At 39.8% G+C, this 16146-nt stretch overlaps 1 protein-coding gene across 1 annotated transcript in view; it reads left to right on the top strand.

Annotated features, from left to right (window-relative positions):
* The first annotated feature begins 481 nt into the window (after positions 1-481).
* LOC149288350 (phosphatidate phosphatase LPIN1-like) overlaps positions 482-16146 on the top strand; it is a 28219-nt gene continuing 12554 nt past the window's right edge. Inside the window, 10 exon segments of the mRNA XM_089491826.1 lie at positions 482-685; positions 875-970; positions 3858-4037; positions 4039-4166; positions 5788-5907; positions 8734-8841; positions 12018-12144; positions 12785-13091; positions 13952-14045; positions 14803-14993. Coding sequence (XP_089347952.1) covers positions 494-685; positions 875-970; positions 3858-4037; positions 4039-4166; positions 5788-5907; positions 8734-8841; positions 12018-12144; positions 12785-13091; positions 13952-14045; positions 14803-14993 — 1543 coding nt within the window. The 5' untranslated portion in view covers positions 482-493.

Here is a 16146-nt window from a genome sequence, read left to right as displayed (position 1 = left end):
AAACTACTTTCTACAAAAACTAGCTTCTTGGTCATTAACGTCGGTAGATCTGCGACGTCCTTGATGCACTTCTACTGCTTTAGTGCAATGTAATATTTTCCTTTGAATTTACTATATATATATATATATATATATATATATATATATATATATATATATATTTACATATATATGTCTTTTGTTTCTGAACCCCGGCTAATGATAGTGGTGGAGGGGTAAATGACCTTTAGATTGGAAGCTTCTTTGATCAGGTATGTTACATACTACGGGTTAAGTCCTATTTACCCATTGTACGGCGCTGTGGAATATGATGGCGCTATATAAAACAATACTTACATAATTATTAATAATAACAAATATTTGTTTCATTGATCCCTAAAGAATTGAAACACTTATTTTTTTTATTGCCGTATTCTACTTTTTTTGAGTTAATAACTTTGTGAGCGTTGTATGAGCTTCAATATGTCTTCCTGCTGTATTCTAGGCTCAAACCATGAATTACGTGGGGCAGTTAGCAGGGCAAGTATTTGTCACGGTGAAAGAGCTCTACCGAGGCCTAAACCCCGCCACGCTCTCGGGATGCATCGACGTTATCGTGGTGAGACAACCTAATGGCAACCTGCAGTGTTCCCCCTTCCACGTGCGTTTCGGGAAGATGGGAGTGCTACGCTCTAGAGAGAAAGTGGTAAGGAAGACAACAACGTGTTCCGTTTGATCTCTCACTATATTATACTAATATATGTATATATATATATGTATGTGTGTGTGTATATATATATATACTGTATAATAAGAAATGAATTGCGGAGATTTTATAATGCCAACCATACAGTATTTTGATAATTTCTTTCTTTAATTTTTTTTATCCCCCTAGGTTGATATCGAAATTAACGGAGAGTGTGTGGATTTGCATATGAAACTGGGAGATAATGGAGAAGCGTTTTTTGTTGAAGAAATGGAAGATAATGAGGTAGGCTGACCCCATTACTACATATTAATGTACATTTAAAAGGAAACAAAAACCTGTGGAGTAATAGGATGCATTCTCCTTCCGAGGGTTTTTTTTATATTTGTTCTAAACATCTTTTTAATCAAGTAAAACCAAGCAGGAACAAAGTATTTATTTTTTGTTTGTTCTGTAACTCAGAAACAAACAGGAATCTATTATAGTCACTGTGGACCAATCACTGAAAAAAGAAGGCACTAAACTTTTTATATATATTTTTATATATATATATAATTTTTTTTTTTTTTTTAAAGTGACAGTAATATCCGAAATGTCAACAAAACAAAGCAAGAATTCAGTACCCAGTGAATACCAAAAAACAATCTAAAGCATAAATATTGGCGATTCTGTCACTCTATATGGCCATATATAGTGCTTAGCCCACCACTATGTTAAAGTACCCCAAGTTTGGCATTTTCATTCACTGAAATTCGCTTTAACTAAGAAGCGCTAATGGTTCACTGTACTGGCAGCTGCCTCCCGTGGCTGCTGGTATTCTGTGGATTAGAGCCCCGGTGTATGGCATTGCAGAATATGAAGGCGCTATATAAAACAAATAATAATAATAATAAATGAGGCTTTCTCCTCCTATGGCTGTTGGGAATTAATAGAGGCAGTGAGACTGAAGTGGGCTGTTGGGATGAATCAAGAGGAACATTAAATAAAAATAGTGTGTCTGTTTCTTTAAAAAACAGTATTTTAAAACTTTTTATTTATCTTTATTTTTTTTTTTGCAGCAGTGACAGGAAATCCCCTTACAAATTTCTTACCAAACAATACAAAAAAGGGAAGCACTTTCATAATATGCTTATAAATTCAGATTCTGGGGTGCTTCTGAAATGATCCATATATAATCCGCACACATTGCTGACCATGTAGCTGAATGAGTGGGACAGAACTACCCTTTAACCCACTGAGACTCTCCTGCACGTTAAAGCCCTCTCTGCGCACCATTAATGGGGCTCTTGTCTGGCAGGAGGGGCGGCTCAACCCAAAAGTCAACATGAGGTTAAGATAAAACAACCGGCAAGAAATGATTACGCTGTATTGATTTTTTTTTTTTTCCTTATTCTATTTTTTGCATAATCTAAGAGACGGGTCTGTTTTTGAAAGCAAGTTCTGCTTATTAGCGTTTAAATGTAGATATAATCACATGACTCTGAGCCAAGCCGAGTCTGGAATTTCCCCTGCGGCGTTCTAACCACGAAAAGGCATAATGTATCACGCCCTTTCGTATAAATGAAACGCATACATGTGTCTCCGTACAAACATATGAGTAACTACAATGCACACGGATGTACTCCGAAGCAGTAAGCGAAGGAACCAAATGTTAAGAGTTCTGAATTACTGGTAGCAGTTTGCCCCGACTTTCTATATAACGATCTATATATCTGCTCCGTCCGCGTAGGTGAAATAACAGAGCGGCCGCTCGTTAGTCACGATCTATTTGTACGGCTCCTGACATTATCCAGAGCCGTGGCGGCGTTAAAGGGTTGTAATGGAGACGGGTGCTGTTCTCTCTCTTGGCAAATTAAAAGCCCAGAGATGGCAAAATATTTCTTGGCCGGTTGTGTAACGTTCTGACCTCCAAGCTTAAGAGGACACATAACGGTTTCCTTTGTCAGCGCTGTTGGCTGCAGACCTTCTCTTCTCCGTATTTAGTGGCTGCAGTGACTTTGCACCTATTTACAAATTACGGATTTCCAATGTGAGATGACAGGCGGGGTTGATAGAGGCACCTAACGCTCCTGGACCATTGTTGGAGTCCTGGTGTCTTCCGCTAGTGACATACTTTAGTATGCATTGTTTAAAAAGGGGGGGGGATTGACGTAATTTGGGGAGAAGCTGCAGCTCCTCCTCTGTGCTCCCACGATTCCCTCCACTCATTGAAATCCACACGAAAGCTCCTCCACGCATGCAGGGATCTCTGGGAGGTGGGGAAAGAGGCAGAATCCCCCCACTTATTTGCAGGCGGACACCCCGTCAATTAAAAGTGGACGGCTGGAGTGTCCCTTTGAAGAGACGGAGAGACATTTCACTGAAGACGCTCTTGTTTGTTTTTGTGTGTTTATTATTACATCCTACTTCTGCTTTTCTCGTTTTCCTATTTAGGTGTAATGTGAAAACATGCACATGGATTGAGAAGATATGACTTATAAGCGTAAACCAAGTCCATACATTTTAGTAGATTTTTTTTATTTTATTTTTTAGCAAATGTATAGATTAAAAACAAGGGCATGTATAAACTGGAAATGTTCACTGCCATCCAAATCCTACTTAATCCTCTGCTTAAGAGCTGCCCCTCTTAAATTAAAATAAAGAGCCATGCTTGTGTTTCTTTGTTTTGTTACCATTTGATATTCTAGACTATAGATCGGTCTACATGTGGTTTACAGGTTGCCAGCAATGTATGGTGTAAAATAATTAAATCACTGGACCATTATATATATATATATATATATATATATATATATATATATAAAACGATGTAAAAAAATAGAGTATTGCAGAGTATGCGGTGATACCTTTTTTATTGGACTAACATAATATTTAAAAGACAAGCTTTCGTTATCCTCCCTTCATCAGGTCCGAAGCAATACTAATAGTCCATTGTGACATTGTGTCTACTGGACTAATACGGCTTCACCCTTTTACATTATATATATATATATATATATATATATATATATATATATATATATATATATATATATATATATATATATATTTTTTTTTTTTTTTTGTTTTGTAGTTATGAGAGCCCACCTCCGAACTAAAGCCTAAACTACTTGGTTTACCCTATAAATTTTCACATATTGAAGTCTAATAAATTCCATATGTTTTACGATAGGTATCCATACCCTCATACTTGGCCACTTCGCCTATATTACTGGAAGGCGCTGCTCTGATGGAATCGCAGCTGAAGAGGAACTCTATGGACTGGACCAGGAGCGGTGACCAACCTGGGAGCTCACACGCCGGTCAGGCTGGGACAGAAAACTCTTCAAACAGCTCTGTGAAAAAAAGGCGTAAAACGAAGGAGGAAGTCCAGGCTGGATAACGTGAAGAGGGAAGAAAATGGGGACACCACGGAAGACGAGGATATGTTCCCTATAGAAATGAGTTCAGACGAGGAGACGGAGGCACTCGAAACGGCCAGGTGTGTTTTACTTTGCCTGCTTCTGCTTAAAACCACAGAAAGTGTTTTTTCTTTATAGCTCTAGGTTTCTAGAACATACGTGTCTGTGGACATGTAGTTCTGTCCGGTGACAGCTCCTCAATCTCCAGTACAGGTGCTAAAAGTAATAGATTATGAAAGATGCTGTTTTTTGCATTACTGCATAATTGTTATTTCCACACTTTTTTGTAACTTTGCAGCATTATGGAGACCACATCCTTTCCCACAATAATTCTTTAATGTATATAAAATATGGTCTCATTCATATTTTTTTGCAAAGGACCCTTAATTGTCATGGACACAAAAGCACGTCAGGTAGGTTGTTCCCATGGAAACGGAAAAAGATTCTTAACGTTTTGTTTTTTATTTGATTGAACCTTCAGCAAAAGGTTTAGCAGAGCGTGAACTTAATATTGTGTGTGTGTGGGTGGAACAGCACCTTTAATCAAGGGATTCGGTGACCTCTAGTGATGAAATGAAGTATTACACTGTAAGATGTAATGTAGTTTGAACTTTCTTAGCACTGTTGTGTTTAAACACTTGGCTGAATTGCATTATTTTGCATCCCAGGGTTTATCTTCAAAGTTTTCTGAAATTATACAGTTGCAAATAGTAGCTGAATTAGCTGAGAGAACACTAAAATGAGTTATTAAAAATGGGTATACTTAAAAAAAAAATAATAAAAAAAAAAAATAATAATAATAAAAATAAAAAAAAAAAAAAGTTTTTCCTGTAGTAAATTAAAGCAGAGTTTTTTTGGTTTAAGGAAATAAAATGCCGTAGTTTAACGCAATTTGTGTTTCTATCTATATATAATTATACCCAACCTAAACCACAGTAAATTAACAAAATGGGAGGGGTGTCACCTTCTGGCCAGCGGGGAGATGGTGTTAAACCCAAGTGGAATGATCAGTTCATTGCCCGCACAATATATGGCCCACATGTGTATACACACTTATACAAATGTACACACACATGCTTACAAGTGCTTACACCAACAAACACTTACTCATACTCACTAGCACACACTTACACACCCATGCTTACACAATACTTACTCTTATACATTCATGCTCACACACAAACTTTTACACACACATCTGTGCTCCCATACACACACACACACACACACACACACACACACACACACACACACACACACACACACACAAATGCTTACACGTACACCTATAGATACATACCTACTCCCTCCCTTACCCACCCACTCACTCACTCACTTGCTCCCTCCCTCTCCTCACCCCTTTCTCCCTGGCTACTTGCACACTGCAGCCTCGCTTTCACTGCAGGGCCACTTAACTTTGCATGGACGGACCGGCTCTTTGTGAACGTGGGTCTCCTCTTATAATCTGGGCGAGCCGCTCCATGCCGTGGCTTCCATGAGATATTGTTGGGCAGCTCGGTGGCACTTCCCTGGACCAACTCCAGTGATTAGAGGCAGATCTCGGTCCATTCCTTTGTCTCCTTGCACTCGGGGGGGGGGGGTGTATTAGGTGGCGCAGTTGCCGGCGTTTGTGTGTGTGTTATACTTTTCATGGTAAGATCTATCTTAACGGTTGAATTAAATGTTCTTCTTTATTTCCAGATCATCTGTTCAGAACAGCTACAGTGACCGAACCTCTGAGATGAGACCCCCACAAGTCAGCTCATTCCCCATTTTGGATGCATACCCTCATTCTGATGGAGAGTGGTCACCCATTCAAAGGTGTGTGTGTGTGTGTACACAGAATAATTGCTTTATAAATATATCGAATGGCTTCATAGATATATCCAACACAATCCTCTGGAAAGATTCATAGATTTTTAAATGGATCTGTGAACCCTTACAGTGGGGTTCATTGTGTATTTCTGTTTTGTAATTTTTGAACACAACTAACTTGTAATATAATTCATTAAATATCCTCCGGATTTTCTAACATGAAATACTAGGTACAACGCAAAGTGATGAAGGACAGTATGAAACGGGTGTATATGGAGAAAAACCAGTGACTAGTATACTTCCCTTTGTATTTGCTTGTCACTTGTCCCGGATACCCAGCTGCAGCCCGTACAAAACACTCTCCGGGTGTTTTTTAACAGAGAAAAAGACGCTAGGGGGCGCTCGTGTATACCGGTTAGGAAATAAAAGATAAAAATAAAGCAAAAGACAAATGATTGTGTAGTATTTTGTGCAAATCAAAAACGCTATACGTATATATAATGCACTCACAATCTGTCTAGGCTTTCAAGCATCATAAAGCATCCCGTCCTCCAGGTAAGTATATTGTAGGAATATGTAACGAAATAGAAGACAAGTGGAAACCACAATGGTGTTGTATCTAACCACAGTGTAACCCGCCAATGTAGAGAAACACTTACACTTACTACGAGGGTATGACACCCATCAGATGTATATTCCTTGTCTTCTTCCTTCGTGCTGGATGTTTCTCAGTATTCCATGGAAATGAACTGGTGCTTTAAGTCGGAATAGAGGTCGGTCCACACTGTATTCCAGTATAAAATTATTTATTTAGGCTATAAGCCAAAAAAATAAAAAAGTTTAACAAATATCCGCTCAGGGATGTTAAAATCTATAAATTAAAGTCCAAATAAAAAGAGCTCTGTGAAAATCCTCAACGCGTTTCGCCTGGTAGGCTTCCTCAGGAGTATCTTCTTCATTTGATGTGTGTTTCCTTTTTAAAGGTACCGGGCGCCATCGTGATCTGCCGGCGTCTGACGTCATTCCGTGCATCGTTGGCGGTCCATTTGTCCTCTGACCCTCCGTGTGTGCCGTATAGATGCCGTGGTAAGTAGAAAAAACTTTGTTAATTACTTTTCCCCGGACGTGTCTCCGCCTCTTTATTATGCTGTCCAGCAGCATTTGAATGAAAATAGTATTGTACTAGGGGTGGGACGTATCGGGACCATGAGACGTAACGGGGGATGATATTTGTATGATTGGTGTATGCCGTTTCTCGGATGCGGTGGGTTAATATAATAAAATAATATAATAAAATAAAAAGTGGATATCGGGAACTTTAAACTGAAGAAATAAAAAAGGTGAGGGTGACGAGTTCCGCTCATACAATGCACACTATAGCACGACATATAGATGCGTAGGGGCTGTTAGACATGGCTAGCAATATGATACTTAGATTATACACCCCACAAGGCTAAGTATCATATTGCTAGCCATGTCTAACAGCCCCTACGCATCTATATGTCGTGCTATAGTGTGCATTGTATGAGCGGAACTCGTCACCCTCACCTTTTTTATTTCTTCAGTTTAAAGTTCCCGATATCCACTTTTTATTTTATTATATTATTTTATTATATTAACCCACCGCATCCGAGAAACGGCATACACCAATCATACAAATATCATCCCCCGTTACGTCTCATGGTCCCGATACGTCCCACCCCTAGTACAATACTATTTTCATTCAAATGCTGCTGGACAGCATAATAAAGAGGCGGAGACACGTCCGGGGAAAAGTAATTAACAAAGTTTTTTCTACTTACCACGGCATCTATACGGCACACACGGAGGGTCAGAGGACAAATGGACCGCCAACGATGCACGGAATGACGTCAGACGCCGGCAGATCACGATGGCGCCCGGTACCTTTAAAAAGGAAACACACATCAAATGAAGAAGATACTCCTGAGGAAGCCTACCAGGCGAAACGCGTTGAGGATTTTCACAGAGCTCTTTTTATTTGGACTTTAATTTATAGATTTTAACATCCCTGAGCGGATATTTGTTAAACTTTTTTATTTTTTTGGCTTATAGCCTAAATAAATAATTTTATACTGGAATACAGTGTGGACCGACCTCTATTCCGACTTAAAGCACCAGTTCATTTCCATGGAATACTGAGAAACATCCAGCACGAAGGAAGAAGACAAGGAATATACATCTGATGGGTGTCATACCCTCGTAGTAAGTGTAAGTGTTTCTCTACATTGGCGGGTTACACTGTGGTTAGATACAACACCATTGTGGTTTCCACTTGTCTTCTATTTCGTTACATATTCCTACAATATACTTACCTGGAGGACGGGATGCTTTATGATGCTTGAAAGCCTAGACAGATTGTGAGTGCATTATATATACGTATAGCGTTTTTGATTTGCACAAAATACTACACAATCATTTGTCTTTTGCTTTATTTTTATCTTTTATTTCCTAACCGGTATACACGAGCGCCCCCTAGCGTCTTTTTCTCTATGAAATACTAGGTAGCCAGAATATCATATAAGCAAATAACTGCAAGGGAGCCGCTTGTAGCCTTAAAGTAGTGGAAATATATACGATTTTAAGAAAAAAACAAAAAACGTACTTGCGCTATTCATCGGGCCTTAAAAACCTAACCTTGTGCATATTAATAGCTGTATTCTCTATACTTAGGTGTAGGAAGCTATTTCTGGAGTTGGCTGGGTTGTTGTATGTGCCAGCGGTATAGCGGGTTGGTTGAGATGTATAATGTTATGGAGAAAACTGTAATTGATTTTTTTATTTATTTCCCCCCCCAAAATACATTACATTTAGTAAATCGGTAAAACGCAGAGAGTCTTCCTCTCATCTCCTCGTTCCATCTGATGGAGGTCTCTCTAGTTCTTGCCCTCAACAGTCTTCTTTCCTCCGTGCTTCTGACAGGTAGCTGACCTCCTACTATAAGTAACTAACCCTCTTTTACTATATAAAATCTATAAATCTTCTGTCTTCACTTCACGATTGTTACTAACACATTTAACTTTGAAAATGCATTTCATTTATCATTTTAGAGTAAAACACGGCATGCAAATATCGCCATAAAAAGCTCCCGTATAATATTCAGAACATACATACTTAAAAGCTGTGTGGAATTCATGCATTAATATAACACCGAATGTTTATTCCCCGTTTGAGACTTATTTGATGTCTGTAGAATTCTACATATCCGTACGCCTTCTGTAACGCTTCAGTTAGATCTCTGATGTTCTGCGGTGGGATACTTTGCTGCTTATCGCTAATAAGATACAGCTTACTGTGTCACGGGCAGGGCTATCGGCCGAGCCGCGACGTGGGAGTATGGGTGTACCAAGGGTTAAACGCCAACCAGACGCGTTTGGTCACTTTCCCCGCAGGGCACCAAGCAACCACCACCAACCCCAACCAGTCACCCCAAAACTCCCAGTGTAAACCACGCTGCCACCACCAAGAACTTTAAAACCGGGCGTCTTAGGTTACCCAAAAACAATCAGACCGCGATAACTACACAATCCCCAAACTGATATCTATATAGTTAACCGCTTAGTAACGTGACGTATTTATATGTATACAAAAGGCTATCTCCAGGCTGAATTCGATTAGAGGACAAAGACAGAACTGATTAAAAATGTTTAATCTGAGTATAAAATGGGTCACAGTGCTGTTACATAAAAATGCATATAAAAAGAGACATAGACTAAAATAGTACAAAACAGTGTAAAATAAAAGGGATGAAACAGAGTATCATACCATACTTCCTTGGAGCCTTGATGTTGTCTCTGTGATGGTAAAAACAGGCTCTCTCCCATTACCAAATGCCCACCTTTTTATCCCCCCCCCCCCCAAGACCGCCCTTTTCCTGTTACCTGAGCAAGGGGATGGGAGTAGGGGGTTCAGAACTATGACCTTCTGAAGGCAGGGTTATATCTTCTCATCTTGGGTCTGGGATCACAAAATATGTAATATGACGCCGGCCGAGCTTGGCATAATTATGACACCAGGATCATCATAATTCTCTGGTCCTAGCGATCATTTTCATACCAAACTCCACACCTGTATCAGTTGGCACAAGGACACGTTCGCATAACACTTGTTATGGTCATGCCTGCATGGCGTGTTTGGTCTCCCTGAAACCAGCACGTCGCAGGCATAAGGATGCAATGTACGATGGGGCCCAAAAGTTATGTACCCATCATATTTTGGACATTATACATTTAATAATTGTACCCTGTGTCTATTGATACCCTGTCTCCACACCCCAGGGAGATGTTGCCAGGATGTCTGGCCTTTCACTCTTCCACAGGAATCCTTTCCTGTCCAAGGTGACAATACCCAGCATGGGGTAATCAAGTTTTATTTTGGGTTCTGGCTCCAAAAGGAAAGGTGTGAACAAATGTCACTGGACTTAGCATCAGTCAAATGCCTTAACCCATTCAGTGCCAAGCTCCAGTTACTCATGCCGTGGCATGACATACTGGATGCGTATTAATGTACTGGGGGGGGGCATCGCAAAAACTTAAAAGGGACCTTTCAGCTATCCTATGCATTAAAGTGCTTCTCATGACTGGCCTGTCCGTTTAATATCGTGGTGATATCTTCAACCTTTTGAGTGCTCCAAGAGACATATCTAGCTCTCTCCATTGGTCTGTTTAATCACACAAAGCTTTAAGATGATAGAAGACTGATGCGTATGCAAGAATAATCAGATTTGGGGGGAAAAAATTGTCCGTTTTAAGTACTCCAAGGTGTGTTCCCTTCTGATCAGCATAGGTCTGTTCGTATGCACCTTGCCGCTTCTCCATGACAAACGCACGCCGATGCCCGGCTTTGTTGAGTTATGCGCCTGTTGTGATTTTTGGTTACATTTGGCAGCGATGACATTGTTCTACCCGCGCGCACGTTGGAAGTTGTGAAGTTACACAATTAATATATCCACATATTTTTAAGCTGCTCCTCATCTCGTTATCCTGTAACGAAGGTGGGATCTGGTCTGCGGCGGATGCCGCCATCCATGTGTTTGTTTCTGGAACAGCCTCTATTCCGACCAAATCTGGAAGTCACGATTAGGATCCAAACTAACAGAATATTACACCTCTGATATGTTTCTGTGTAGAATAGAAATCATTTGACTAGTATTGTTGGTGTGCGGCTTCTTGCTTGAAACCATTAGAAACATTGTCTTTGGTTGAAATTTATGGGGCTGCATAAAGTTATCTGGTCAAAAGATATAATAAAGAGTATTCTACAAAATAAGGAAAAGGGACAAAGGCAGTTGGCAAAACAAAAAGGACATCTCCGAAGCGCTGGCTGTGCCAAATGAAAATTTATGGTGGCCCATATAACGTTTTGCTAGGATGCATCTGAATGGAAGGAATTTCTTATTTAACTCCGTCGCTTCACTGGTGGCCCATGCCTTCTATACTATGACAAAGCGGTCTTCACATTTACTCTCTGTCATTCCAAAATGTTACAGGATTCACTACATACTATGTCCGGTTTACACATCGTAATATAATATCCAATCTATAAATAAAAAAAAAAAAAAAAAAAAAAAAGGGCTATAAGGACCACCGTCTGGAATTATTGGTAAATATGATGAATACTTTATGCTAGCTTAAAGTCCTGTTTCAGGATGGCATTGACTGTAAAGTAGTCTTTTAATGGGTTAAGTAAGCATTTCATTTAAATATAGTCAAATTTGCTAAATACTCTTCAGTAGTAAAGACATAAATAAACATAAAATCTGAATAACAAGAACCTGTATATAGGTCTGCCCGTTCCCTAATCCTTGGTTATTGATTAGGGTTCATATTTGAGATTTATATCTATTCCATGCATTTATCAGTCTGTTAACTTCTTGTGTAATAAACCAACCCCTCCTTCTAGATTGTAAGCTCGTTTCAGCGGGGTCCTCCTTAACGTTGTTTCTGTAAATCTAAATTTTTATGTGATCTACTTCTGTCCTGTTAACCCAGTGTATAGCGACGTGGAATGTGATGATGCTACGTAACAATAATAATGTGATTAAACTGTTCTATAAATTTCATTGATTTTTAATTTGCTGAAAACATTATTTTGTTTAGCCCTCCAGGTTCCCGTCCGGCCACCCCTAAAAGCGATTCAGAATTGGTCGGCAAGCCTTTGGATAGAGGGTTACAGACTGAGCCCCCGATGCACTGGGCATGGGGGGAGCTGCCACAAGCTAAAAAGGTGAGGGATACTTCTAAAACAGGAGTTACTGGTGCCACCTTCTAGGTACCTTCAGATGGATTGTCCTACAGGAGGTGTCTTAAAAGATGTGACTGCTCTGCTCTAAACTTCTGTTCAAAATGCAGATTATTCCCAAAATGCAGTAGATTAATGTAGACGGTTGTGAACAAATCAGTACTATCAAATCCGTAATAACGGCAGCGCCCATGTACGAAACGGAACATTGGATAGGAGTCTACTGAATATCTCCTTAGTCAAACATTCCAAGAGCTATTACCGTAGCTCTGCAACATGATTGATAAAACTACAAAAATGGATGAAATCACAACATCACATCCAATACATGAATCTCTTTACTATAAGGACACATAGTAGAAGTAGTTAATTTGGGATAAATATTTCACTTTCTATTGTGTATTCAAGATGGCTCAGTTCCATTTTTTTTCCCCCCTTAATTTAGTACATATCTATTACAAATGTGCTTTTCTGATTCTATGGTTATTGTTAACTAAACTGTTGTTGTTAAAAAGGCCAAAACTGAATTCTTTTGCTATCTAGCGCTTTTTTTTCAAAAGATGAATAAATAATAAAACGTGTTAACTTTTGAAGAATTGATGTACATCTTCACAATGTTTTGTAGTCTTCTCCACATAAATCTAAGGATGCAGGCACCGTGAGCATCAGTATGAGTGAAAAGACCCATTTCAGGACCATCCCCAGCGCTTCCGATGAGGGCAAAGGCTTGCCTCGTGACCCTGACCTGGATAAGCCTGTTTTGGTTACTATAGAAGACATTGGTCCTGATTCTGTTCTGAACATAAGCGAGTTTGATCCTGGATCTCTCGGAGCAGCTGCGGCCCTTCTCCCCGCAGAAGAAGACATAAGCCCCATGACCGCTGGTTCCCACCACCTTCCCAGCAAGACGGATTCTCCTTCAAAGAAGAAAGGTTAGACGCTTACTTTAAAGAGCCAGTAAATCCAACGTTCTTGTTCATTGTGATAACATCCTTGCGTTGCTTGACGCACCTTTTGCGGCATTCCCAATATTTAATTAATTTTTCATATTTCCTTATTTGAAAGCGTGTCGTGCCTGGGTGCGGTAAAACGTTACATCTCATGCACTTCTTCCACGGTTATGGCTAATTATGCTTTAACGTGATTATTGCTGGTTTTACTAAATCTGCGAATGGTTTCTTGTAGTAATATTTTTATTTTTATTTTTTTTTTAACCCTGTTTAAAGCACAAAATGCTGCTTAGTTAAGTTGGATCTGTTGTGTTTTTCCCCCAAATCCTGCATTTTAAAGTTCAGTACACCAAATAAACATATATGATTTTATGTGCAGATTATATCAGGCAACATATATATCTATTAAAACCCCACTGTATATGTATGCCACACACTACTCTTTTATGATCTACATCACTATTCCCACCCATTATCTACCATGTTGTTGTTGAATGGATCAGTCAACCATTCTGTGGTAATAACATTGACAAGAAACTGATAAAATAGTTCCTCTCCAAGACAATTTACATTTGGTGTAAAAGTACATTTTATAGTAGTTTTAATAAATTTAGTTATCCTAAAAAGCTACTATCCTCTTAGTTGCTGCCCTGCCCAAGCCGTTGATACCGAAACATTTTAAAGAGACCGACTATATAAGTGGCATCGGCTTTAAAGTGGTGGACAAATTTTGACCGTGGTCATCGGTGTGGCAGAAAGCTTCAGCATTCGCAATTGTACATTTTAAGTAAGCAAGGGACTAATAAATTGGGCGGTTTGTAATCATTTGATATTTATTACAGATAAACGGAGCCGACATCTTGGGACGGATGGCGTATATTTGGATGACATCACTTGTATGGATCCAGAAGTTGCTGCATTATATTTTCCAAAAAGGTGCACACCTTTTATTCTACTACACTTTAAAGAAATGCGTTTTTTTTAAATTCAGTAGCCCAATGATCCATGAATGTTATTTTAGACTTAATCAATGAAATGGGTGTGAGAAATTGAATTCAGCGCCAACTTGCTTGCGTTCTTGGACGTTGAGCAATGCATAGTGGGCTAGAGTGGTCCCGTTACCTTTGCGGTATCCATGTGTGCTAATATTTACATGTATTTGCTGGCGATTTGACTACTTAACGCTTCATACTTTATGAAGTCTGCAATCTACTTTTCACGGGATTAACCATCATTGGTTATCGGTCTTCTTGACAAATGTACTACAAGAGACAGATGCATAAAAACTCGTCTGGTTTGCCCGGGTAGCTCTGGAAATCTAAGCAGTTTTCCTGGCTGCTGTGGTTTGATATCCAGGTGGGGGCATATTGGATAGTTCTGCCCACGTTGCCAATGCCACAGGCTGGTCACTACCCCCAGTCCATGTGCAGCTAGCCATGTTCTGCCTCCTCCATCTACCGTAATGAGAAGGAGGGTTATCCCTGGGACGTTCCTATGTATGGCAATGTCATACCTGTATTGTGTAGACGGGCTAGTAGTTTTATTTCAACCATTACACTCAATCCAAAAGATGGCATATGCATCGATATAATTGTGTCCCTTGAATCGGAAGAAAATGGCTTGCCATCTGTTAGTAATATCGCGGCCGGATGAAATGCGGTGCATTTAAATTTGTACGTTTGTTAATTTACAGCGGAGAAGCCTCTACCTCAAGCAGGAGCACCAGTGAGAATGGAGTGCGGTCTGAAAACCAGTCTCCCCAGTCCGTGGGGAGCTCCGGGGGGGACAGCGGCGTGGAAAGCATCTCCGATGGAATTCGAGATCTACCCTCCATAGCCATATCGCTCTGCGGAGGCCTGAGTGATAACAAAGAGATCACAAAAGGTACAAACCCTTAAAAAAAAAATATATATATATATATATATAATGGCCGGTCTATGTACTTGGAGGGTCCCTTTACAATTTAGGTTTATATGTAGGCATGGAATGGAGCTGCATTACTTCTAAACCTAAAAGCCAGCACAAAAGAAGGTTTCTGCAGAAAAGTCACCATATTAGGTGTAGTCAAAAAATTTTCTTCTTCTTGTCCACTGTTTGTTCTTACCTATCACAAGCAACTAGACTAATGACAGTTAGCAGCTACAGTACTTTGGAGGAGCAGTGACGGCACCACACTCGAGTTTATTGCATTCATGTTTTTTTCAGGGCTTAAGCACATGTCTGATAACTTCTCAGATATCTCCCGGACATTCCAAGATGACTGGACATCTGGGAGAGTACTTCTGATAGTATGGGTGGGGAGAGTCATTGTGTTTAGATCATCTTATTCTGTGCCACAGTTTGGCTCTTTCAATTCATAGCTGGTCCCGTTTCTTTGGCTGTACCCCATCTTTCCTGCCTCGCAAAAAAACCCACTAAGTAAGCAATTCTGTTCTCAAGAGTTCATAATCTTAAACTAGGCTAGAATAGTTTTTACCAAATCTCACATAAAAGCAACTTTTGTCTGGAGTTTTTAAATGCCTCCGCCATATTCTTTTATTGGTTAGTTAGCGGAGCCACCAGTGCCCTGGATCACGGAGGGTGCTGGAAACCCTAGGACAGACTAGATGGGCTGAAATAGTTCCGACCTGTTCTCCTATTCTGTGTTTCTATGCTATAAGCATGTTAGAGTATACACAAGCTGGGCCACCTCTCCGCTTCTAGAAAGATGCCATTGTTGAACAATTTCCGCCGTGCGACCACGATACATGTACTTGGAACGAGTCGGCCAACATAGCGGGCGGCTTCTTCACTATACGTCTTGTTTAAGATGGATCTATTTTTAATCATTGATGTTTTCAACTGAGGATTGGGCTTTGTTACGCTGTGATTGTCCATTAGAAAGGTTTCCAACTGTGCTTTGTGTGTTCAAGCTTAACAGATTCAGCTAATTACAAATGTACGTCTACCTGTGTTAGGTTAATTGGAAAGTTTCTTGTAACCCTGGAGCAATGCAAAAAAATCTACTAATTAGACCATTTCTTTATTATATGAATAT

Source organism: Sceloporus occidentalis, unplaced genomic scaffold (genome assembly GCF_023333645.1).
Source record: "Sceloporus occidentalis isolate IW3139 unplaced genomic scaffold, rSceOcc1.0.p SCAF_52, whole genome shotgun sequence".
Classification (NCBI taxonomy): Eukaryota; Metazoa; Chordata; class Lepidosauria; order Squamata; family Phrynosomatidae; genus Sceloporus; species Sceloporus occidentalis.
This window is presented reverse-complemented; position numbering and strand designations above follow the sequence as displayed.